This window comes from Balaenoptera musculus, chromosome 5, assembly GCF_009873245.2.
Source record: "Balaenoptera musculus isolate JJ_BM4_2016_0621 chromosome 5, mBalMus1.pri.v3, whole genome shotgun sequence".
NCBI lineage: Eukaryota > Metazoa > Chordata > Mammalia > Artiodactyla > Balaenopteridae > Balaenoptera > Balaenoptera musculus.
In genome coordinates, this window is record NC_045789.1 from 41733270 (window position 1) to 41759242 (window position 25973).

The following is a 25973-nucleotide window of genomic DNA, read 5'->3' on the forward strand; positions in this document are numbered from 1 at the left end:
GAAGTGAGAAGAGAAGAGTAGCTGACCAAGATGGTCACCTGTTTGCAAATCTTCCCTTGGGATCAAACCCCTATAGCTTGATAAGAAGAATACACACTGATAGCGCTGGGGCAGGCCTACCTAGAGTCAGTTAAGAGAGAGTTGCCTGAGTTCACCTGCAAAAGAACGGAATCCAAGGGTCAGAGTCCAGACAACTAGGCTAAAAAAAAAAAAAGAAAAAACACACCAAAACCAGCGGTTCATGTTTCACATTTCCCAGATGTTCCAGTCCCAGAAAATCTAACTCTGTCACTGAAATGAAAAACAAACAATCCTTGTTTGTAATGAGAAAGAATTTAACTTACTCAAAATCAGAAGAGGGTAAGAGGGTGGAGGTGCAGGGAAAATAATGCAACAGACGTTTAGAAATATAGAATTTATTTATATTCACCGTAAGACAGTGTCACATTTTGTACATGGTTACCAGCAGAGGAATAACACTCTGATTGCACTATATTGCTATCAACATTGCTTATGCTGCGGAGTCGGGAAACACTTATTTTCCCCTTTAAAAAATTTAAGGCTCAGTTTCCAAAAGGTAATTTTACCATTTATTTTCCTGTTTAAGGAACTGGGAAAGTTCTGAAATAAAGGACAAAGGGGTGGAGGGGGAAGGACAGTGCCACACACTTCACTCCTCCTACCCCCGCTGAAGACACTCAGTGTGATCTGTGGTTTTGTCAAAGGCTCCTCCTATCTGAAATGTGTTTGGTTACAAGATCAAACAAATCAGTAGATGGGAGACGCCTTAGGTATGTACCTTTAGTAAACAAACGGGAAAACTAAAAACTTTATCACTAGTTGCTGGCTAACATATGTTTATTTGCAAGTTGCCTGCAGAGAAGTGTGCACACATAGGCACGTGGACTCACTTTCCTTCGGTAAAGCTCACCAAACAGGATGTCTCTTCTAACACGCTAATAAAAAATATTTAATTTCCTTTCAACTTCCAGATCAAGTGGCCACAAAGCTGTCCTTTCTCCTAAATACTGTCTTCCATTTTTCTTTTCAACCTTGTAGTAGAACAAAACCATGATAGTAACTCAAACTGGTGTGTAATCCCTGTTTCAGTGATTAAAGGGAGTGGGAGGAAAGAGCGTGAGAAAGCTGATCATGAACAAAGTTTGGGGTATTTTCTTGAGAATTACCATATCAACGAGTTCCAAACACGAGTTCCCAAAGTGTTTTAGAAGCACGTTTTCCTGTACAAATATTTCATTCAATCTACAATGACGTCATCATTTTACAAAAGAGAATCTGTTCAAACTCAGTGAACTACCTTACAGTTCATGAGGCTAATGCTATAACAACAACAAAAGCCAAAAAGGGCACCGTGGGTTCTGCCTCTGGCATAAAGAGGTAGAGACAATCACTCGGTAGAAAAGATTAACAATAAAAAACAAAAACGGTAAAACAAAACAACACGCCTTCCCCTCCAAAAAATACTCCACCACATTCCATTTCTAAGGACTAGTTCTGGAAAGCCTGGGTGGCATTCAGTCTAATTCCGAGTTGAGAGATCCGTTGCCCACAATCATCTTGCTGTAATTCTTCTGCTGCTCTTCCTTATAGGTGTCCTTCACCTTGGCTCTCTTCAGCCCTCCATCCCTGAGAACAGAAAGACAAATAAATAAAAGATACTCCCAGCAGTGATTTAAAAGGGTTACCTATTAATACATGCTGCACCGTGCCATGACATTTAGCAGCTGGTCAGCGATTAGGCAAAAAAACACTGGATTTGGAAGCAGAAGGAACCAGATTTCAATCTCTGCTCTGCCACTCAACCAGACCTGTGTTACTTTAAGGCAGGAACAATCTCTCTGATGTTTGATTAAAATAAAACAATCTCTCTGCTCAGTTTCTTTTTAGAAGTTAGGGCTGCTATATTCAATATTTGGATACTGTATTAAAACTAGGATTGTTTACCTATCTTTTTCCCCAAGGAAAGTAAAGTACTAGGTATTTTTAATCTAAATCGACCTATATCTTACTAGAAAGCCATATGGAAAATTTTAAATAAACACACAAGAAATGGTGAGGATACTGAGTATGTGTGGGTAAACTCCTTAAAGAGAAATGGGTTCGTCATTATTCAAATCTAATCCTACGTCTAACAAGTCATGTTTTGATTCAAACCACTATATTTCAAGTATTTATAATCTTCCATATTCCAAAACAGACTCAAAATAAAACAAGCAACAAAAACATAAACTGCATTCAACCAATAATAGTGCCTATGTAAGCAGCATTCCTTAATTCAGAGCCTGTGAATCTTTGAACTCTCTCCAGAGTGGAGAAAACAGACCTGCCTGGGTTATAAGTATTCTGTGTGCCCTTCCTTCTTTGGACAACACAAAGAAACAACAAGCTGGAAGAGCTGGAAGGGGACTGGACTGTCAGAGCCACTCTCTCTCTCCTAATCTCATGTTTCAGATTTTAACTCCTAGGAGAGCGTGGACCAAGAACTTGCTTACTTTATACTCTCTGCCTGTTTAATTTTAACCCAGCTAAGCATGAATGTTTACCAAGTGCTCTCTAATGATGATGAATGGATCATAGGTTAGCCAGTGAACTCAATGCCATGAAGACAGAACTTGACCTACAAACAGACGGCTGCCTGAGACAACTGCCATGTCCTGGCCTCTAAAGTCAAAACTAAGACACGGCCCACCAGGAGGTCCTCAACTTAAAAATAGACTTCGGTCCACAAATCTTCCAGGGGGTCAGTTGTAGGAAATTTCCATGAAATAAGGTTATAAGTTGTCGTTAGGTCTCCAGAATTGTCCACAAGAGCCTCTTTTATCCACATGAGCTGTCTCTTAACTATTCAGAGCATTTATGTGAATTCTGAATAGTAAGAACTAGGGAAGGGAGGGAGAGACAGAAGAAAGGCCATTCCTCCTTTCCTGAGGTCCAGGCCAAAACAGATAAAAATTCAGTCAGCAACATTTGTCCTTGAGCATCCTGACATTATTTTTACACAATTCTCCCTCACAAGCATTCAAGTAAACCTCATGCTGCTCTGGGCATCCCAGCTGTGACTTGCCACCCCTAGAGACTTTAAAGTTTTACCCAATTCCCCTTTGCAATGACAGCAGATCTTAGTTCTTAAGGAGGGCAACAGCCATATATAAAAGCCACTTTAGGATGACACAATTAAGTTCTCATTTAATCTAGGGGAAAAAAAAATCTAGACATGTTAATTCATATCCAAATGACAAACACATCTGGAAAGGCAGTGAGCCTATTTTCTTTTTAAAGAAGAGGCCAGGTAATTAAAAGTAACTTTTTATTATAAAACTGCAGATGGCCTGATAAAAGGAAATTTTAAAACTCTGAGGATCATTTCTGCCATTTCGTTCAACCCAAGCTGACTGGGAGTCTGTCCTGGAGCTAACTCCCTTAGGCTATTTTTATTTCGCAAGGCTTTCTTCCTTTCCTTGGTATCTGACGCTATAGATCCAAAGCTCTAAGCTTTTCATAATGGCTTCAGGGCAGGAGCAGGGCTGGGATGTCAGGTAAGAGGAAGAGGGATAAAGAGTAGAAAACAATGAACAAGGAAGAGGAAGCCCGATACACATATAAACATGGGTCACTAGGACATCTGTAAACTAGGACATCGGTAAGCCTGTCATTTCATGATGGTAGGATGTCTGCAATTTAGTTTCACATATTCCAGTTTAGAGAGTGTAATACAAATATTAGTCTTAACCTGTCTTAACCCTAGTCTTGACTTTAGGGCCCTAAAGTGAGTTGCCCTACATCAAGAACGCATACTCCTGGAGTGGTCAACTAGGCATTTAATCAGAAGGCCACCCTCCAGAAGTGCCACTATAAGGTTTCAGCTATCTTGATCTCCCATCAACTTCCCAAGGTTTGTTAATTAGCATAATGAATTTTAGAAATGGGTTTTCACTGTAGAAATTAGTAGTTTGTTCATTAGCATGACAGATGCCAGAGACAGGCTTTCCTAGGTGAAATTAGTTGTATTCAAGGTATGTGAATGGATAAAATATTTTAGAGACATTCCCCACCCTTGCATTAAAGGGTATATAAGAATCTAGCCAGGGCTTCCCTGGTGGCGCAGTGGTTGAGAATCTGCCTGCTAATGCAGGGGACGTGGGTTCGAGCCCTGGTCTGGGAAGATCCCACATGCCGCAGAGCAACTAAGCCCGTGAGCCACAACTACTGAGCCTGCGCGTCTGGAGCCTGTGCTCCGCAACAAGAGAGGCCACGATAGTGAGAGGCCCACACACCGCGATGAAGAGTGGCCCCCGCTTGCCGCAACTAGAGAAAGCCCTCGCACAGAAACAAAGACCCAGCACAGCCAAAAATAAATAAATAAATAAATTTTAAAATGAATGAGTCAAGTTTCAAAAAAAAAAAAAAAAGAATCTAGCCAGCCCTTCTTCCAGAGGCTTAATCCCTAAACAGTCCTGCGTCCCTCTGCGGGTGCAGAAGGCTTTGGTTGCCTGGCTGACAGCCTGACTTGGTGAGCCACATCCTGCTCCTACAACATTACCAAAATTGTCTCCGATGAACTTTTCATGTCAAGTGTTTTCAAAACACCAAAAAGACAGCAGGGACTTTATTACACTTACAGGACTTGAAGTATGGACTATTTTGTGCCAGTTTGCAAATCTTATGTCTGTGTGCGTGTAAGAATCAATCTCCTATTATAACCCTCACTGATACAGACTAAATGTTTGTGTGCCCCCCAATATTCATGTACTGAAGCCCTAACTCCCAATAATATGGCATTTGGAGATGGGGCCTTTGGGAGCTAATTAGGTTTAGATGAGGTCGTCAGTGTTGGGCCCTCAAGATGGGAATAGTACCCTTATAAGAAGACACACCAGGGCTACCCTGGTGGCACAGTGGTTAAGAATCCACCTGCCAATGCAGGGGACACGGGTTCGAGCCCTGGCCTGGGAGGATCCCACATGCCACAGAACAACTAAGACCATGTGCCACAACTACTGAGCCTGCATCCTAGAGCCCGTGAGCCACAACTACTGAGCCCATGTGCCACAACTACTGAAGCCCACATGCCTAGAGCCCGTGCTCCGCAACAAGAGAAGCCACCGCAACGAAGAGTAGGCCCCGCTCGCTGCAACTAAAGAGAAAAGCCCGCATGCAGCAATGAAGACCCAACGCAGCCAAAAATAAATAAATTAATTAATTAAAAAAAAAAAAAAAAAGACACAACAGAGAACTTCCAGCCTTCAGAACTGTGACAAAATAAATTTCTGTTGTTTAAGCCACCCAGTCTATGGTAGCTTGTTATGGCAGCCTGAGCAGACTAATACTCCCACCTACATTCAATCGTGCTCAAAGAAACAAAAAACTGAAGCCATAGATATCCATACCTAAAATATTTCACTTATTTCCTGTCAAGTTTTTAAGTTTTCTTTAATATAGTTATAGCTGGAGTTAAATATGAACAAATCTGTAAGTTGCCCCTTGCCTCCCAGGGTCCATTCCTCTCAATCGATTCCCACTTTCTTCTTCGGTGAAAGAACCCTAAATTTTAGCTTGACATATGGCCATGCAGAACAAAGACTACATTTCCCAGATTCCTTTGCAGCAAGGTGTCAGTTCAAACAGATACAAGTGGGAGTGGCTTGTCCAACTTCCAGCCTGTGCTCTTAAAGACATGAATGTGTCTTTCTTGTTTTAGTTCTTCCCTGCTAGCCACTTTGCTGTACTCACTAGGTAGAGGTGGAGCAGCCATCTTGGACCCTAAAGTAGAAGCACACGGAGGATGGTAGACAAACACAGAATGAGCTGTTATAGCAGTCTAGACTGCCTATGTTTACGTACGGGAGATGAAATCTATCTTAGTTAAGCCATCGTTATGCTGTATAAGCCACTGTCAGTGTCAGCTAAACCTCCAGCTAACACACATAATAAATGACATTATTAAAAATTGAGTTTTTTTAATTTAAAAACAAGTGATAATACTTCTGAAAAATTTCTTACCAAGGAAGCTCAGTCAACCCTCCTTGTATGGCAATAGCAGACTTAACCCGGTTAGCAAACTGGACTGCATCTTCTCCTTCCTGGAAAAAAACAATCACAAGTACTTCCTTAAGATAGAGTTTTCAAATAATGCTTTCAAATGTCTCACAATCATTTAGATTTGTTTTAAAGTATAAGATTCATATTTTAGCTCAAATATGCTCTATTCTGAATCATAGCAAATATCATTTGTTCTATCAAGAAAATGCAGTGCTGTATTGTTTAATATTTTTATCACGTGTATATATGTTTATTATGCTCTATATTAGCCTTATTCAAGATACAAAATTCCACAATATCTGTAGGTTCAAGAAACCAATGGCAATTGTAAAAACTATTATGGAAAAGAGTCCCTGAATATAAAACCAGCTTGATTTTGAAGACAGCTAGGTATATATACTTTTTAATGACTAATGCTGAGAAAGCAGAAAGTCCAACTATAGCTAATGTAAGGAAGGGAGACACCCAGGTTTTCAGGTAAAGGTTTTCTTGCCTTTATCTGACTAGATAAAGCACCAAAGACCAGCTGTTATCTATGGCATACCTCTCTGGTCATGGGGGGCATGTACCACACATCACAGACAATGGCCCAGCTGGTCATCACTCGAAGCAGGTAGCTCACCATGTTGTATTTACTACTGTTCCAAAATGCGTCACCAAACTGAGGATTATACTGAGAAAAGAGAAAAGAAAATGCATTCCAGTTAGGAATTAAGAGACAGTTTCTCTTATCCATGTCAGTGGATGATAAGCCAAACATCTCTATCAGACCCCCCAAAAAAGAGAAGCTACTTCACTTGACAGAAAGGATCCAAAGAGCAAACCAGATGTAGAAAACAAATTTATGGTTACCAGGGGGTAAGAGGGGGAGACAGAAATTGGAAGATTGGGGTTGACACATACACACTACTGTATATAAAAGAGATAACTAATAAGGACCTACTGTATAGCACCGAGAACTCTACTCAATACTCTGTAATGACCTATATGGGAAAGGAATCTAAAAAAGAGTGGATATGTGTATTTGTATAACTGATTCACTTTGCTATACACCTGAAAGTAACACAACATTGTAAATCAACTATACTCCAAAAAAAATTAAAAGAACAATTAAAAAAACTATACTCCATTAAAAATTTAAAAAACAAACAAACAAAAAAAACCCAAAGAGCAAACCAGGCCATATAACTCCCCTGACTAGAGCCAGAGAGCACTGATACAGGAGGGTTATTGACATGACTCTTAAATATCTGTCTCCCCACTTAACTGGAAGGTGGGTGAAAGGAGGAACAGTATCTGTTTTGCTTATCATGGTGTCCTCAGTACTCAGACACTGGCCTGGTGCACAGTACCACCCCACATATCTATATACATATCTCAATAGAGAGAAAAAGTGATCAAGCAAATGGGGTAACTGTAAACAATTGGTCAATCTGAGTAAAGAGTCCACAAGTATTCCTTATTCTTGCAAATTTTAAGTTTGAAATTATATCAAAATAACATTACCAAGTCACTGCCCTCTTTTGCGGGGGGTGAGGGTGTTTTACCTTAATTGCAACTGGATATATGGTTCCTCCAATTTCAAAGCTTCCCTTTTTAAACATCATGACTGAAGTATTGTTGATGCAAGTTCCTATAAGGAAATGGGAGTAGAGGGTGAATATTTTTTAAAGCAGTCATTTTTAAAAGGAATCATTTTGATATAAAATAATTTAAAATATTCAAGTCATATCAAATTACAGATTTTTTTTCAAAAAGAAAAAAAATTACAGATATTTTAGTATCATTTTACAAATCAATTCCTGCTTAAGTAGTAGTAATTCGACAGTTCTAAGCAGGTTTAATAACGAATTTTACTTTTTTATTGGCTACTCTAAAGATACAATTTCCTCACAACAGGTGACAATTTCAGCACATCTTAAAATAAGGACTTTAAAAAGTTATGGACAATACCTTTCTAAGTTAATTACCCAGAAACAACTTCTAAGGTCAAAAAGGTACCAGGACTTCCATCAAATCTCAAACGAAAGCAGGGAATTACTAGCTCAGAGGCCGTCTCATCCCTACAGGACAGCATAAATCTGAACTAAGAATGCCGATTCTAGAACAATCCAATTCCTCATATACTTTTGGTACTTGTTATCAACTAAAGCTTGGTAATAAGCACTGCCCCTTCTTACCTTCAGGAAAGATTAATATGGGTAATTTTTTCTTATCAGCAATATGTTCTCTTAGTCTGTGAAGAAAAACAAAGAATCAAAATTATACCTTAAAAAAGAGAGAGGTGGGAATCCTCTTTGGTATTCTTTACTCTCTACTAACACAGATATACTTGTAAAGCAATAAGGAGGAAAGAAATAAGATACAAGTAAAGAAAATAAACTCAAGTTGGTCCCTTTCTTAAAAAAGTGTAAAGGCTGGTAGAGCTGAGATAGAGAGATTACAGCTGCCAGAGTATATACCGTTGCTCAGTAATCTCAAGATGGGGAACAGTTTTCTAACCTTAAAGAGATTTCAACCGGTACTTTCCATTTTACTTTTAAAAGCATGGCCCACCTTCATCTTTACAGCAATGATCAGAGTGCCTTCAGTTAAAGGCCTCAGGCAAAAAGCTGTTTCCAAACAAAGGTTTCTGGTAAGCAACTGTACCCCAAGCCCCAGAAGTTCCTTCTCCTGTTCCATAAATAGCATTAGCTCTGTCTGTCTCTACATGGATTTAAGTGATAACGGTCATTCAGCAAACACTTAATCCACCATCTATTTATTCAGCCAACTGTTACCAGTTATTTACCTTCAAGGTAGTAATTTTCAACTTTAAAAATTCAGTGACTGGACTATATCTAAGTCATGGCAATGTAAATGTATGGGCCTTCTAATCTCATCATCTATCCCACTATGACTACAGAATTCAAAAATTTTTAAATCTAGCTAAGACAGGTGATTCACCAGAAAAGGCCAACCACAAATAGAGCTCCATATGTTTTAGTTTTAACCTTTAGTACTGCTCTGCCTTCTTTGGCAGGAAGACCAAGGCTTAAAAGATTTTATGCTACCCCAATGGATACTGTGTAATGATGCTGCTTACCTCTTAGTAACCAGATGTCGGTCCTTCATTTCTGAGCGTTCAAACCAGACATGTGGACAAGCCTTGACCATAGCTCTCTGAATAATTCCCATCAATCCACCATGAACCTGGCCAACCTAGAAGGACCATGAGAAAAAGGGGAAAATGCAAAGGCACAGTTGTCCAAAGAAAGCCTTTTTTTCTTTTTAGTACCAGTAAGTTCCTATTCCCCACTCAGAGAAAAGACTGGCCTTCTTCTACTGACTGAAGTTCTTAGTCTGTTCAAAGGACATGACTGGCCAAATAAAAGCACAAAGTATTCTTTAGTAGCGTCTTTGAATTTTAAGCTATGTTGCTATACTAGCTTTACTCTAGCTTTAAAAAGTAGAGGTCTTTCAACTCAGTCAAGATAAGGGAAATACAAATTAAAACTACACTGAGGGACTTCCCTGGTGGCGCAGTGGTTAAGACTTCATGCTCCCAATGCAGGGGGCCCGGGTTCGATCCCTGGTCAGGGAACTAGATCCCACATGCATGCCTCAACCAAGAGTTCACATACCACAGCTAGGGAAACCAAGTGTTGCAACTAAGGAGCCCGCCTGCTGCAACTAAGACCCGGCACTACCAAATAAATAAATAAATATTTAAAAAAAAAAAAAACTACACTGAAATACGATTTCTGACCCATCAAATCAACAAAGATTCAAAAGCTTGACAATGCGCTCTGAGCCAAGGCTGTGGGAAACAGGCACTCTCATACATTGCTTGGGATGAGGAGAATATAACACCCACAGCAGGAAATTTGGCAAATTTATCAAAACTACATATACATTTATCCTTCAACTCAATAATGCCAGTTCTAGGAATTTACCCTGAAGATATACCTCCAACAAAATGGAAATATATATGCACAAAGTTATAACTGCATTATTTGTAATTGCGACATATTGGAAAATACCTAAATTTCCAAACATAAGAACTTAGATGAATAAACCATGGTACATGCACACAATGGAGTACTATGCAACTAGGAAAACAATGAGGTTGATCTCTATGACTGATAAGGAGTGATTTCTAGGAGATATCATTAAGTGAAAAAAGCAATTGCAAAAGAGCAAATAAAGTATGCCACCTTTCATGTTAGATGGAAGGGGAAGTATACACATGTATTTGTTTATCTCTACAAAAAGAAAACATATGCAAAACCAATGTAGTTGGAAACCTACAAGGATAGGAGGGAATGGGGTAGAATGGACATGGGTGGAGTGACTTCTATGAGTGTAGTTTTTTGTCTAGTTTTGACATTTCAAAGCATATTAATGTCTCACAAATTTAAAAAATAAATCAACAAGGATGCAACTAGCAAAGTGAAAGCAAATTTAAACAAATGAACCCAACTGTATTTCAAATGAATAAAAGAACACTGAAGAAAGGGGGAAGAAAAAAAAAAATCTAAGAAATTTACAAAGATAGTATTTGACCACATCTGCTCCATCTTGGGTGGGGTACCAAGAAATGCAAAATACCCTGAATTCTTTTTACAACATTTTTTTCTTTTTGTAGTAAAACAGGTGAAGCAATTCTGAAGCAATTTTAGATGTATTATAGGATTGAGAAAATGAGTAAACATGTTGATATTGTTGGGAAAAAGGGTATTCACTGTGAAGAAAAGGGAGATACAAATATAGGTTGCAGAAAACTAAGAAAGAACTTGATGAATTGAATGAATTGTTACAGACTCAGATTTCCAATATTATATTAGCATTACACATAAATATGACATATAAACATATTAAAAATAGAAATATTTTACACACATTTTTACATAGAGAGAGAGAAAGCAGCACATGAGAATGTAAATAATAAAGCAAATGGCGCAAAATGTTACCAACAGGTAAATGTGGATAAAGGGCATATGGATGTTCCATGCAACATTCTTATTATTAAAATTTCTCTCTAAGTTAGAAAATATTTCTAGATTTTAAAAAAAAGTAGAGAGCTTTGTTTAGGAAGGAAAAAAAAAAAAAAAACACCTCTGAAAAGCCACTAAGAAGAGACCTTGATGTATAGTTTATATTTAGCCAAAAGAGGACAAATACAACCTCTGGAGGTTAGCTGTACAGTTCCTCCCACTTCTGCCCTCTGCTGCCTCTGATTTAAATCTGGTTGGCTTAGAAAGGATGGAGACGGGGGGAGGGAGGGGGGACAAAATTAGGTGAAGAGGATTAAGAGGTACAAACTTTCAATTATAAAATAAATAAGTAATGGCATGTAATGTACAGCATAGGGAATATAGTCAATAATGTTGCAATAACTTTATATGGTGGCAGATGGTTACTAAACTTATAGTGGTGATCAATTCATAATGTATATGTGTTGAATCACTATGTTGTACGCCTGAAACTAACATAACATTGTACTCAACTACAATTAAAAAATTAAAACTAAAAAAATAAAGAAAGAAATCCAACTGGCTTTTGGTTTCTATCACTCAACCCATCAGAAAGTTCGCAGGTTCTATGCTTTTCTAAGCCTTGGCTAATACTGTAAATTATACAATTGTATACTGCAACTGTAATTGCAGTTATATACGATCAAGAAGCATGGAAGATGCTAACAAAATTCTGAGGCCCTCAGTCACAAATGAGTTATACTCAACTCTTTGTTGACCAGGACAGGGAATGAATATTGTATCAGAAACACAAAATCATGATTAGGCAAGTTGGTTAAGATGCTTGAACCTCTGCTTTCTCAACTACAACATCTCAGCCCTAACCCCTTTGGATTACAGAGAAGGTCAAACACAATGGATGTGAAAGTGCTTGCGCACATAAATGCAAGGAATTATTATATACACCCAGAACTGGGTGGGGTCTATCCAGGATTGTTAACATGAGGGTTTCTGGAAGGGCTTTCTGGGGTCTCTGGATGGGCTTTCTGGGATCCATAAACATCTTGAAATTATACACAAAATTTTGTTTGTATGATGCGAATGTATGTTGTTGTTTTTCTAAAAAAAGGATACATAAATATTAACTGATTGCTATCCTAAAAAAGGTTAAGAACTACCAATTCCCATTAAGTCTTTTCAGAGTGGTGGTTTAAGCTTCCTTAAATTCAGAAAGAGCTCCACAACTTAGAGAAATTTAATAAAGTGTTAAAATGTGGTTGCCCAAGAGTTATATATCTGAACTTGTATCTTAGACAGACTAAATATCTGGCAGTGAGCTAGAAGCTTTTACAAAGGTCTTTAAACCCCCCTCAATGACTGTATAAGCCACGGATTGTCAGCTACCAACACACATGCCAGCACTCCCTACTTGCCTATCTGCAGCAGACACTTAAATCAACAATGGCTCCCTTCATATGCCTTCCTTTCCAGGAAAGCACACCAGAACACGACTATCAGTCATAGGAGGAGGGGACTCAGAGGTACAAACTACTATGTAGAAAATAAATAAGCTACAAAGATACGTTGTACAGCACAGGGAATATAGCCAATATTTTATAATAACTATAAATGGAGTATAACGTTTAAAAACTGTGAATTACTATGTTGTACACCTGAAACTTATATAATACTGTACATCAACTATACCTCAAAATAAATAAGTTAATTAATTAAATAATGGCTCCCTTCAAATGCCTTCCCAGGAAAGCACACCAGACCATGACTATCAGTCACTGGAGCTGACACGTGAAATAAAATCCATCTGTTCTCTCTGAAGCACAAGCCAGCACCATGAGATATGAAAAGAAGATTCCCCAGGATTCCTCTCCCATTATTCTATTCACACGCCGGCTTAGGGCATATTTACTGCCAGCAGGAAAGAACATCTTTAGTGATCCTCCAAATTTTACTTGACATATACATAAAAGAGAGGAAGGAAATCTTGACAAGTTCTTCAGGGTGACAGAAAACACCCTCTGAATTGAAAACATGCCAGAAATGCCACAAAAAGTCTTCTGAGGTGTCTGATTTTTACTGTGGACTTTGTGGTTTGTTGATGGGTTTTTTTTTTCTTTTCTTTTCTTTTGTGGCTGTAGGCAAGAACTGAGAAAGGCAATGTGGTATAAATATCTGCCTTCCTTGCTTGATCTTCATTAAAGGGACAGGTTTTTTTTCTTTAATTGCATATGACTCCCTGAAGGGAGACAACTAATTGGCTGGTAAGGGATTTGTACAGCTCTAAGGAGGAAGACTTTAACATCTCAAAGTGTCATTAAACATTGCAGGGATTTTTTTTTTTTTTTTACTTTTTTTATTGCTTATTAAACATTGTAGGAATTTTACAAGCAAGATGGAATCAACTTTATAAAGTCCAATCATGCTCAAGTATGTCTAGGTTTCATTAAGTTAATTTCTTACTACTTTAAATATAATGGCTGTTTTCCTTCTTTTTCTTGCACTATATATTCCTCATGTAAATATATTAATATTGATAACTTATATACTTACATAGTATAACCCCATCACTTTCTAATATAAAACTAACTTTCTAATTTGTGCCAAAATAAAACAAAAGTTTGAACAATCCACAACACATGCAATTACTCGAAATATCAACGCTTGAAATATCAACGCGTTGTTCTTACCATAGCATAGCACCCATCCGTTGTCAAGATCAAAACATCTATCGGTGAAGTATGGTTGGCAACACAAATGCCTCCCTTCTGGGGTCTGTACTGCCTGCAATTACAAACAATGGTTAATACTAAATCTTGAAAAATGGCCACTATTTTGCAGAACAGCATGTAGAAATTCATGCTATTTTGTTTTTAAAAGTACACTAAAAAAATAAAGTTTCAAAGTATACAGGCTCATCTTAAAAAGGTTGTCTCCAGGCAGTATGATGGGAGGGGGGTAAGAGTATAGGAGGAGGGGTCCATGATTTCCCTTTACATACATTTATATCACTTTTCTGTAATGATCATATTGTCCTTTTACGATGAAAAAATAATTTTAAAACATTAGACTGAATTACAAAGATTCCATAACTTTAATAAACTTTGTGATATGTAAGTTTTACTTATTTTACCATAAGTGTTTTCACATTATTTCAATCTTCATAAGTATCACTTTTAGTGGCTTCAGGATGATCCAGAGTAAATTCACTGTAGTTTCCTCCTTCCTATCCCCCTAAAACAGAGGTTGGCAAACTCTTCTTATCACAGGCCAGAGAGTAAATACTTCAGGCTTTGCTAGCCAGCCAATCCCTGTCAAAACTCCTGGACTCTGCTGTTTGGGCACAAAGGCAGCCACAGATAATACATAAATGAATGAGCGTGGCTGTGTTCCAATAAAACTTTATTTACAAAAATCAGATGGCGGGCCACAATTCACCTACAAGCCCACAGTTTAGTGTGCCAACCTCTGTCCTAAAGTTCAAATGGTATTTCACACTAATGAAGCAAAGTGGTTTTCTTTGGACCCATACAGAGAAGAAAGGGAACCAAATGCATGACAACTTTAGTATGTTTTCCTTAAAATTAGAAGCAATTCTACAATAAGCTGTGAACTCCTCTCTATGTAATTAAAGCTCCTTTTCTGTAGAAGATGTTTCCTCTAATCACACTTTTACCAAAACATTTTCTTCTACTCCTCACCCCAAAACTCACAGCCCAATCACAAATCCTGTAATTTTAGAAATTTAAGGGGCCTTTTATGTTGGTAACACATGGTAAAGCCAAATGATGAAATGTTTCCCTTCTACAAAAAAGATACAAACATCCAGACACACAGATATAGAGAGCAAACGAGTGGTTAAAAGTGTGTGTGGCAGGGGCATCAGAGGGGTGGGGAGTGGGAGGTGCAAACTACTGGGCGTAAGACAGGCTCAAGGACATGCTGTACAACACGGGGAATGTGGCCCATATTTTATAATGACTGTAAGTGGCAAGTAACCTTGAAAAGTTGTACAAAAAATTTTAAATTTTTTAAGAAAGATCCAGTCAGTAAAAAAAGAGACACTTGTCCTAGAACTTTTAAAATAATGATATTAAATATAAAAAAATAAAATTTAGTTTCCAGAAAAGTAATTCAAAAACAATCAAAATGGGGCTTCCCTGCTGGCGCAGTGGTTGAGAATCTGCCTGCCAATGCAGGGAACACGGGTTCGAGCCCTGGTCTGGGAGGATCCCACATGCCGCGGAGCGACTAGGCCCGTGAGCCACAACTACTGAGCCTGAGCGTCTGGAGCCTGTGCTCCGCAACAAGAGAGGCCGCGATAGTGAGAGGCCCGCGCACCGCGATGAAGAGTGGCCCCCACTTGCCGCAACTAGAGAAAGCCCTCGCACAGAAACGAAGACCCAACACAGCCATAAATAAATAAATAAATAAATAAAAATAAAAAAACAATCAAAACGATCTCCATGTAGCTAATAACTTCACTTACTACTTTTCTCCTCTCTGATGAGGGGTGAGGTAAGCAGAATGCTGGGCTCTGTTTTAAGGCTCAGTTGTGGGATTTTAGAAGTGGCAGAGCTGAGACTAGAAACCAGACTCAGGATTCCCAAGTCTAGTCCTCTTTCCACCATTCTGCGGGCCTGTCACCTTCACCATTTAAAAATTTTTACATGGATCCAGTTTAAAACCTGACTCTCCCATTTACTAGCCACGTGACCCTAGACAACCAAACCCAGAGCTTCCATTTCTTCACCCCGTAAACAGGATAACACAGTGCCTTCTCAAAGGGATGACCTATGAGAAGTACAGGCCTGGCCTGCACACCATAAATGCCTATTTATTAAGGTCATTACATGTTTATTATTATGTTCCCTCTGCAAATGGATTGCTTTTGAAAAGTAGGGGGTTTTTTTGTTTGTTTTTTAAACATCTTTATTGGAGTGTAATTGCTTTACAGTGGTGTGTTAGCTTCTGCTGTAAAACAAAGCGAATCAGCTATGTGTATACATATATCCCCATATCTCCTCCCCCTTGCGTCTCCCTCCCATCCTCCCTATCCCACCCCTCTAGGTGGTCACAAAGCACCGAGCTGATCTCCCTGTGCTATGCTGCTGCTTCCCACTAGCTATCTATTTTACATTTGGTAGTGTATACACGTCCATGCCACTCTCTCACTTCATCCCAGAATATCCTCAAGTCCATTCTCTACGTCTGCGTCTTTATTCCTGTCCTGGCCCTAGGTTCTTCGCAACCTTGAAAAGTGTTTTTGTGCACTGTTATGTCTGTGACGCTCTAAGCAGTAGGGATGAACACACTGGAAATACTCTTATTTCACCTGCTTCCTCCCACCCACTACTGTCAATCACACGCTGATTTACCTAGAGAAAGGCTGGCAGGAAGCCAGCAAACACTCACTTGTTATGATAATGAATGGTACCAGAGAGGGCACGAACACAGATCCTGCAGCAAGTCAGGTGGACCAGTTCACTCAGCCGGTTTTTGAGGCTGAAGGAAAGAGAAAACATTTTATTGTGCAGCTCTGGGCACTCCTAAGAAACAATACAATAAAAGCTTCAATGTGCTCCCTGACAGCAGCATACTGTTCAATTCTCACCGTCTCGCTGAGGCATTTAGGACAAAACTCTAATGGAAAATAGCTTCCACCCTGACCAACGATAAATCCTGACCAAGGACCCGCATGATAAATTCCTGCCCAAGATAAGCTGAAGCTTCTTTGGTGTCAGCCTCATGAGCTTGACAATACTACAAGACTCTCTTGCTTTCCTTGAGTCCCTCAGTCCATTTGCTTCCTTCTCTTCATTTCCCCTTTTGAAAAGCAACTTCTGTCAATTTAAATGTAAGCATCATGGGAAATCAACTAAAGACTATGAAGATGAAGTGAGCAGCATTTTAATGCGCGTGCTGAGGCCATAAATTTGACACAGCACATAGGAATCACACAAATATTCTCTTTGTGGACACAGCTAAGAAAACGGACAATCCTATTAATGGCTGGGAGGAAGGAAACATTTCACCTGCTTTCTGGCAGCTGTCCAACCAGGGTAGTTCCTATAACCAAAAAACTGATCCCAATGAAAGCCAAGGTAACCCTGAAAAAGAAAAGAAACAGTAATGCAAAACCTAGCTGAACAGTAGGGGAAAAAGGGAAGGAATATAAAGTTCATAAAAAATTAAACTGTAAATAACTTGAGGAGCATCTACGCTATGCAATATGATGCAGCCATTCAAAGAATCGGGCAAATCTATAGATTCTAACATGGAAGAATGTTTCTTTGCACATTTTGAGGAAAAAAAAGAGTAAATCTCAAAATAATGTGTAGAGTATGATACCATTTTCAAAATAACAGCAAGCACATAACCAGTCTATAGATGCATATAGCAGGCCTGGAAATCTGTTCACAAAACTGCCACGTTCAATCTATGCAATCATCAAAGGGTTAAGCGGGCTAGTGAAGAGAATAAAAGTCTTGCCTTTCTGCTTTTCTGAAGTATTTTTTAAAATTTTTAAAAATATACACATATTAACTTCTTATATAAGATAAGAAAAGAGTTTTATGCTGTATAAAGGAGTCATTTCAGGTTGAAAGTAGTTAACTTATTTTGTTCGAGATACTTTGGTGTGGCATGGTGAGGCTGTAAAAGGAAAATACCTTGCAAAGGTCTGAAAATAACTTGTTTTTCTATGCTTTTTAATGACAGGGGCAAAAGGGCACAATTCAATTTTTTTTCAAAGAAATTTACAATTTATAGCAAATGACCAGAAAGTTTTACTTAAAGGCTCTTTCATAGTAAGAGCACCAAGTTATATCACCATGTAGGAATCCTTCCATGCAAATCTAAGTGTGGTTCCCTTGTGTGGTTCTAGATAGCTCAGAAGTTAGTAAACAAGGTGACAGACAATACCTCTCATTTCCACAGACACTTTCTCATTTTTGAAAAGTGCTTTTACTTTCAAAAAGGAAATAGTCATTTTTAGAAATGTAAATAGAATTCCTCAAAAAGAAAAAGCTGAGATTTTATACCTTTCAAAATAAATGGGGCTTCCTTATAAAGACCTTGTTAAGTTGTTAAACCTTGTTAAAGTCTTAGTTTAACACCTTTTGACACAGCGATTTGAAGGTCCGATTCAGTTTTTCTTTGGATGCCATATTTTCATGTCAGTCACTAATGCAATAACTAAATGACTGCTTAATCTCATCCAACAATCACACAAAAGTTTTAAAATAATGTTTTGTGCCATCTTGTCCTAATGAGAATCACTTGTTCCTACACATTAAATCAGAAGAGGTTATATATTTTAACATGTTTAACAACTGGGTTCAGAACTACTGAACATTTTTATTTGCTAAATTAACAGAAAATTCTGTTTTCCAGTCTCAGTGAACCAACATGAGAGTTCTCACAGATGACACAAGTTTTCTGCCACAATCTGTGTTGCTTAAGAGCTTTACTGAGATACAATTCACACGTCATACAATTCACCACTTAAAGTGGCAATTCAATAGTTTTTGCCACATTCACAGTTATTCAACCATCAACACAATTTTAGCACAATCTGTTTTTTAAATGCTCACTTTGTAGCAACTGCTTCTTTTAAAAAGCATTTACAAAGCAATTCTTTCCCATGAAGAGTATGTACTAAGAGTAGGAGCCTCAATTCTGCCATTTTCTTCTTGTTCTTGGGTGCTTATATTACTGGATTATCCTAAATCTGTGGTTTCTTTGCAAGAATCTTTTTATGTCATGTATCTATTTTATGAGCATTAAATTTAAACTAGATAATAGAATTATATCACTATTTGGTGGGCACCCCCAGCAAGTGAAAGCTAACCAACATATGAGGGCATCTCAAGTACTCTGGGCTGTAAAATCCTCACTCTTTCTTCAGGTTGCCTTGGATACGGTGCTTGACCCATGGACCAAGTGAAGATGTAAGAGCTCGTCTATATATTCAACTTTACTGAAATTTCATTTCTTTATAAGAATAAAAATAAAATCAATGGAAGCACTAATTATAAATAGACTAGAAACTTCTAATAAATAAAAGCTGAAACATTTCCCAAACACAACAATGGATAATCTTGTGCACCCCAGAGTGCATGAACCCCACTTTGGGAACACTGGCTTAATGTTCAAGCAAGTATGTCCTAATTTCACTTTGTTATCACAGCTGAAATGATTCCCCAAAGACATACCCCAACATCTACACAGTGGCAACATGAGCACAAGAAAAGAGAAAGCGCTTCTTAGAAATGTGCCTTTGCCTACACTTAAGCAATCTCTTCCCGCATAATAAATCTGAATGAGGCAAGGATAGGCCACCCTAGGGATGGTAAAGAGGTTTCAACTCATGTGCCAATTTTAGTCTGCTGGAAGCAACTGCCTGGAAAGCTGTATTGAGAGCACACCAAGGTCATGTCCAGGGAAATGAAGCAAGACAATCAACAGCAATATCGTGCCTGGCACCCGTGCTACTACCTGCCATCACCACGCTAAACAGACCGTAACCACTTCATCCCACTGCCCGGTGTCACCCCTTCAACTCACGATCCACACTGCGGCTCCAGTAAACTGGGCTTTGAGGCTACTTCCTCATGAGGCAGCACGCAAACTCAGAACCAAAACGGGGCCCAACTGGTGAACTTTTAATAGGAAAAGTGAGTGATCAAAATGGAACTAGGTGGAACAAATTCACCTTTCCAAATATCTCTCTCCCCCGTGGTAACCATTCTGAGGAATTTTTTTCTCCTGTGCAGCTATGAATGGCTACAGACCAGCAAAGAGAGGCAGTCACAGTTTGGATGACGCGCTGGTGAACGTGAAACTGTAAATACTCTCTCTTCTTTTTTCTAACTTCCCTTTTCTATCCATCCTCAAATTTTCCATGACTGAAAGAGCAACACGGATGCAGTTAATATATACTGGATTCTGAATACACACTTTCACTTGGGACAAATGTGAGAGAATAAATAATATGTTTTGGTGGAGGTCACGTTTAGTGGTGTTTTCTAAATGGGAAGGGGTGGGTTAGTATCATTAATACTCTCACGTGGCCATTCCATACATGATTTAAAAAGAAAGCTGAACCAATTGTACCATCAAGTTACTGGGCAGGAGACGTACCTCAGAGGTAGTAGGACACAGTAGCGCACTATGACGCCCAGCACCCACACCATGGTGAGCTTCGGACTGATGTACTGGAAATTTACATTGGTCCTTGTGAGGAGATTCCATGACACTAGCTCCTCTGAGGAGAACCTCTGGGTCACTTCGTCTTCCACAATGGCTTCCAATCCCTTCTTGGAGAAATAAAACACGTCAGACAGCTCAAAGTCCCTTCCTCGCAGACCAGACAGCCCTTTTTCCATGGGTGACTCATCTCTTTGGATAATACCTTAAAAGAAAGCATCAGGACATGAGAAAATGCCATAGGACAGAAGAACAACTGATCAAAGAGGCTACTTTAATTTGTGCAGAAGACAAATAAATAAATCGAATGGGTAACATGAAGCAGATTTCAGAAATAAAAGACAAGCAACTGCAGTGGGAAAAGAGGTAAAAATCCCTGAGTCTGTGTGAAACGGCTTCTACCCAATGATTTCAATTCATTACAGAGGAATTTGGTCCTCAATAACCCTTTTGCTTGCACCTTCTCCCTATGAATCATTAGCAAAAGAACTCACAGAAACAAACTCTCCCCAAGTATAAATCTAGACTGTGTAGAAACAAAGATTTATGTTTCCCCCAGATAAAAACTATAAAGCCAGAAAGCAAGCAAAATGGCAAAAGATATTTACCACAAATAGCAAAAATTTGATGTTTTTAATATGTAAAAATTATTTAATAAGAAAAACATAGGCTCCTGCAAAAAAGTAAGCAAAGTTCATGAACTGAATTCGTAGAAAAAAGATAAATAGTTAATAAATATTTTAAAGCTTTTTTACTTGTAATCAAAGAAACGTGAATCAGACAAAGAGTGGCCTATTTGCATGATCAAATCAGCAATATGTTTGTTTAATGATAAAGTTCACAGACAGAAATGACACAGGTACTCTCATACTCAATTTGTATGAGTGTGGAACTAGGAGCAATTTTGTCAAAATCTGTTTGGCATGAAGAAACTAAAAATGGTTTTGCTGATGATTCAATAATTCCAATTCTAGGAATCTGTCATAAGAAAATAATCAGAAACGCAGGCAAGAGTGTTCACTGTAGCATTTTCATTATAATAGATCCAGACAGGGACTTCCCTGGTGGCACAGTGGTTAAGAATCCGCCTGCCAATGCAGGGAACATGGGTTCGAGCCCTGGTCCAGGAAGATCCCCCATGCCGTGGAGCAACTAAGCCCGAGCACCACAACTACTGAGCCTGTGCTCTAGAGCCTGCGAGCCACAACTACTGAAGTCCGCACGCCTAGAGCCCGTGCTCCGCAACAAGAGAAACCAACGCAATGAGAAGCCCTCCCTTGCCGCCAACTAGAGAAAGCCCACGCGCAGCAACGAAGACCCAACACAGCCAAAAATTAATTAATTAAAAAAAAATAGACCCAGACAATGAGATATAGTATATCCATTAATAAAAACTATAATGTTAAGTGAAAAAAGTCAGGATCTAAAACTATGGTTTACTCTTAACTCTATGAAATATATATATAGTAAAAATGTCCAGAAGGAAACATTAAGTGGTTATCTCTGGGCAATAGGACTAGGTTTTCCTCTTTATGCTGTTATTGTATTTTCCATAAAGAAAATAATTCAAAGATTTTTTAAAGTAGCATAAGTTTGGTAGATTGAAAAATGACTACTGCCACTCGGTTCTACCCACTGAATAAAAATAATAGATGAGAAGATCTTCAAAATAAAAAGTAGCTATATACATAGTGACATGGCTATCCATTTGTTCCTATGGGGCATATCACAAATGAATTTACTTCTTACATTAATTAGAAAAGTCAAGACTTAAGACGTTGAGTTCCCTGAAAGAAGATCCCCTTTGATTTTCTCATCTTTCAGTTTACTAGGAAATCAATGAGGAAAGTGGAGACAGCTATGTGATCTGCCCTCTGGAGAACTTGGATGTGCATCTGTAGGAGGAGCTGTAATACACCCGTTTTTTGAAGGGATGGCAGCATAATGCACTGGAGTAGAAACTAAAGAGGATCTGGAATCCAAAGTCAAGTTCTGTTAGGACAACCACCAGCTTGCTCTGTGACCGGGGTTAACCAATAAGTCACCGAACTTGGTGTTCTCCTTTATAAAATGGGGGGCAGGGGGCTGGGAAAGTCCTTACAAAGGCTAAAGTTTTCTGATTTCACTTTTGAGTTTTTTGGTGGGTTTTGTTTGTTTTTGCCCGCATGCAAAGCTAATACCTAACCACCTTAAGAATGAGAGCACTAAAGTAAGTTCTTGAATGATCATTAGATTATCTTTTTCAGTAGCATACTCCAAGTGGTTTAATCTTTCCTCATCTCTGCAAAGGGTTTAATCAGTATTAGAAAATGAACCAACTAGTTTTGCTACTGAATTACCCTCTTGCTCTTGTAGGTGCTGCAGTACCACTGAGAGCAGGTTACTCAATCCGAGCACTGGCCAATATTTAGCAGTGCAAGAGTTTCATTATTTAGCAATGTATAGACTTTTTTTATTAAGTCTAGAAGGGAAGAAATGAACAGTTACTTGGGAAATCGCTGAATGAAATACACTGGAGACAGGAGACTGCCCTTCTAAAAAATAACCTTTTTCAGAAGGACCAGAGATAAAAATACAAGTTCAAGTTGCCTCATATTATTTAACTGAGCCAGGAGAGAAGAGATCTGTAAACAGAAGCCAACCCTTTAGCCACTACATATTTGATGTGCAATGTTTTCTCTGCCCTCTGACCTACTTTATTCTGTGTAACTCAAATAAAATATAACTCAATTTTATATTTTCCTTAAGCCTCTTTCGAAAGTATGTGGGTAACTGCAATGCATCTAACTGACAAAGGATTCATTTCCAGAATATCTTAACATACAAAAAATTCATAAGAAAAAGTCAAAGAACTCAGTTAAAAAAATGCTTAAGTATATGGCGAGGAATTCATAAAAAGAGTAAGCCTTAATGACTTACTTACTTTAAATAAACATTTAAAACGATGTTCAGCTTCCCTATAATCAGAGAAATTCAAAAACCACAATGAGATACTATTTCATACCCATGAAGACTGATAAAAATTTTTAATTGAATAATATCAAGTGTTGGTAAAGACCTGGGACAATGGAATGTAATTAGCACAACCACACTAGAAAACAATTTGGCACTGTCTAGTAAATTTAAAGATATTCACAGCCCAAGACCCAGCAACTCTACTTCCAGGTACACCGCAGGAAGATCTGCATTTAATAATTGCAAATATACAGAAAAACTGCAGTGATGGTTCACTTTACCCAGATCCACGAACTGCCAATGTTTTGTCACATTTGCTTTACTGTCGTATCTCTGTATGTATAAAACAATACTTTTTTCTGAACCACTTGAGAATAAATTGCAGACATCATGCCCCTTACCCCCAAATATTTCAGCATAGATTTCTTTAGGACATGGAGCTTCACTTATTTAACCTCAGTACTTTTTTTTTTTTTGGCCTTGTCGCGGGGCTTGCGGGATCTTAATTCCCCAACCAGAGATTGAACCAGGGCCACGGCAGTGAAAGCACCAAGTCCTAACTGCTGGACCGCCAGGGAACTCCCATAACCACTGTACAATTATCAAAATGAGGAAAGTTGACATTACTGCAATACTAGTATCTACAGACCTTATTTAAATTCTGACAATGGTACCAATATCTTTCATAGCATTTTTTTTCTGGTCCAGGATTCAACCCAAAGGTACAATACCTTTACATGTCGTCTCTGTAGTCTCCTATTATATGAAAAGTTTCCTCAGCCTTTCTTTGTTTTTCAAGATACTGACATTTCTTAAGAGCACAAGCCATTTATTTTGTAGAATGTCTCAATTTGGGTTAACGTGATGTCTCTTCGCGATTAGATGCAGGTTGTACACTTTGGGCAGGAATACTATGTAAGTGATGCTGTATCCTTCTCAGTGCATCACATGGGGAGGCACTGATGTCAGTTTGTCCCATGATTTGTGACGTTTAACTTTGACCACTTGGTTTAAGGTAGTCAGTGCTTACAGGGTTCCTCCACTGTGAAGTTACTATTTTTCTCTTTTTGATTAATAAGTAGATAATTATTACCTATAAGTATCTATAAAAAAGGCGATGCTTTGAAACTACAGAAATATCCTGCTCCTCACACTTTCACTCCAAATAAATTGGTACTATGTGTCTTTTAAAATAGTATGTTCTCTCTCCTTCATTCCCTCCACATTTATTATTTGGTATTCCACTTTAAGGAAGAGCTTTTTCCTTATATTCTAGAGAGCTTCTTATAAAATTGTGCACAAACAGGCATATATAAGAACATCTTGCCACATTGTTTATAATGGCAAAATAGTGGAATCAGTACAAAGGTCCATTCAATAGGTGGATATACAGCAATAGATACAAATATCGGGACTTCCCTGGAGGTCCAGTGGTTAAGACTCTGCGCTTCCACTGCAGGGGGCACGGGTTTGATCCCTGGTCGGGGAACTAAGATCCCACATGCCACCCACATGGCGTGGCCAAGAAAAATTAAGTTTAATTTTTAAAATATATATACAAATATCGAATCATTATGTTGTATACCTGAAACTAATATAATGTTATATGTCAATTATATGTAAATAAATAAATGGCAGCTCATATTTTTTTAAATGGATATATGAAGTATATACTACATAGCAGTTAAAAGAAATTAACTAAAATTTACCAAATTAGATAATTCGCAAACATCAGAAGGAACAAACAATTCAGAGTAATATGTGAAAGGTGATATTTTTATACAGTTTGAATAATGCAAAACAATAAATACTATGTATTGTTTAAGAATACATACCTGTATAAGGGAAGTATGAAAATAATAAACATCAAAATCAGAGTAGTAGTTTCAGGTTTGTCAGGGCAATGGAATCAGGGAGGGATAAACAGGAGAATTTGTTTTGTAAAGTTTTATTTATTAAATTAGGTGTTGGCTACACATGTGCTATAACCAAGAAGAAAAAAAAAAAGTTACATGGAACTGACAATTGTTCCCAAGATGAAGCTCTATATTGTAAGAGAGCAGGTACTAGCTTAAGAGCTCTTTAATAAGGCACACAAAATCTGAAATTAGGTATTATAAAATTAGATGTCAAAAGAAGCACTACTGAATTTATAATGTTACTTCCTTCCTGAATATTGACTACTGAGGGTCAGAAATACTGACTGAATTCACCCTAAGGATGAACTTCTAACAGGAAAAAATATTCAATTCAATCCACGTATAGGGGATACTCACTATGTATCAGGCATCAAAATACACCTTAGAAAAAGAGGAAATATTTCTTTTGACACCAAAAAATGTTCATAAGTAGACCAAAAGTCTTCAAAATATAGATATAAATACATATCAGATTTAACTAGCACAGACAGTTTCTATACTGGTTTTATTGTCATTAAGGGAACCTCGTTATTATTAATAAATTAATCCTGATCCTTCAGAGAACCCACAGTTCTTAAATTGGTAAAACCCTGATTCTAGAAAGTATTTCCTTTTGTTTCGCAAGTTAACCTCAAAAAAGGAAAGCCATAAACATTTGAACTTTGTCCTTACACCAATGCTTTGGCCAACACGACAAGGTTCATGCTTGGATGAAAATAAAATTAGAACAATTATATCTAATGCAAGAGATGAATTGCACAAGCTGTCTGTGCCACCTGCCTTGAGCAAGTCACTGGTACATAAATAATACCAGCTATGAAAGGCCTGTTAAAAGAAATGGAGGCTGAAGTTAAAACCA

At 38.2% G+C, this 25973-nt stretch overlaps 1 protein-coding gene across 5 annotated transcripts in view; it reads right to left on the reverse strand.

Annotated features, from left to right (window-relative positions):
• Positions 1–577: 577 nt before the first annotated feature.
• Positions 578–25973, reverse strand: part of GPAT3 (glycerol-3-phosphate acyltransferase 3) — a 57642-nt gene continuing 32246 nt past the window's right edge. For 3 of the 5 annotated variants that reach the window (XM_036853261.1, XM_036853259.1, XM_036853260.1), the window contains exons 4-13: positions 20175–20445; positions 17066–17140; positions 16446–16535; positions 13721–13814; positions 9146–9261; positions 8241–8296; positions 7608–7693; positions 6605–6733; positions 6022–6101; positions 578–1647 (exon numbers count right to left, since the gene is read on the reverse strand). In XM_036853261.1, coding sequence (XP_036709156.1) covers positions 1536–1647; positions 6022–6101; positions 6605–6733; positions 7608–7693; positions 8241–8296; positions 9146–9261; positions 13721–13814; positions 16446–16535; positions 17066–17140; positions 20175–20445 — 1109 coding nt within the window. In that variant the 3' untranslated portion in view covers positions 578–1535. The remainder of the gene's footprint in view (positions 1648–6021; positions 6102–6604; positions 6734–7607; positions 7694–8240; positions 8297–9145; positions 9262–13720; positions 13815–16445; positions 16536–17065; positions 17141–20174; positions 20446–25973) is intronic. The other 2 variants (XM_036853264.1, XM_036853263.1) reach the window with 2 other exon arrangements.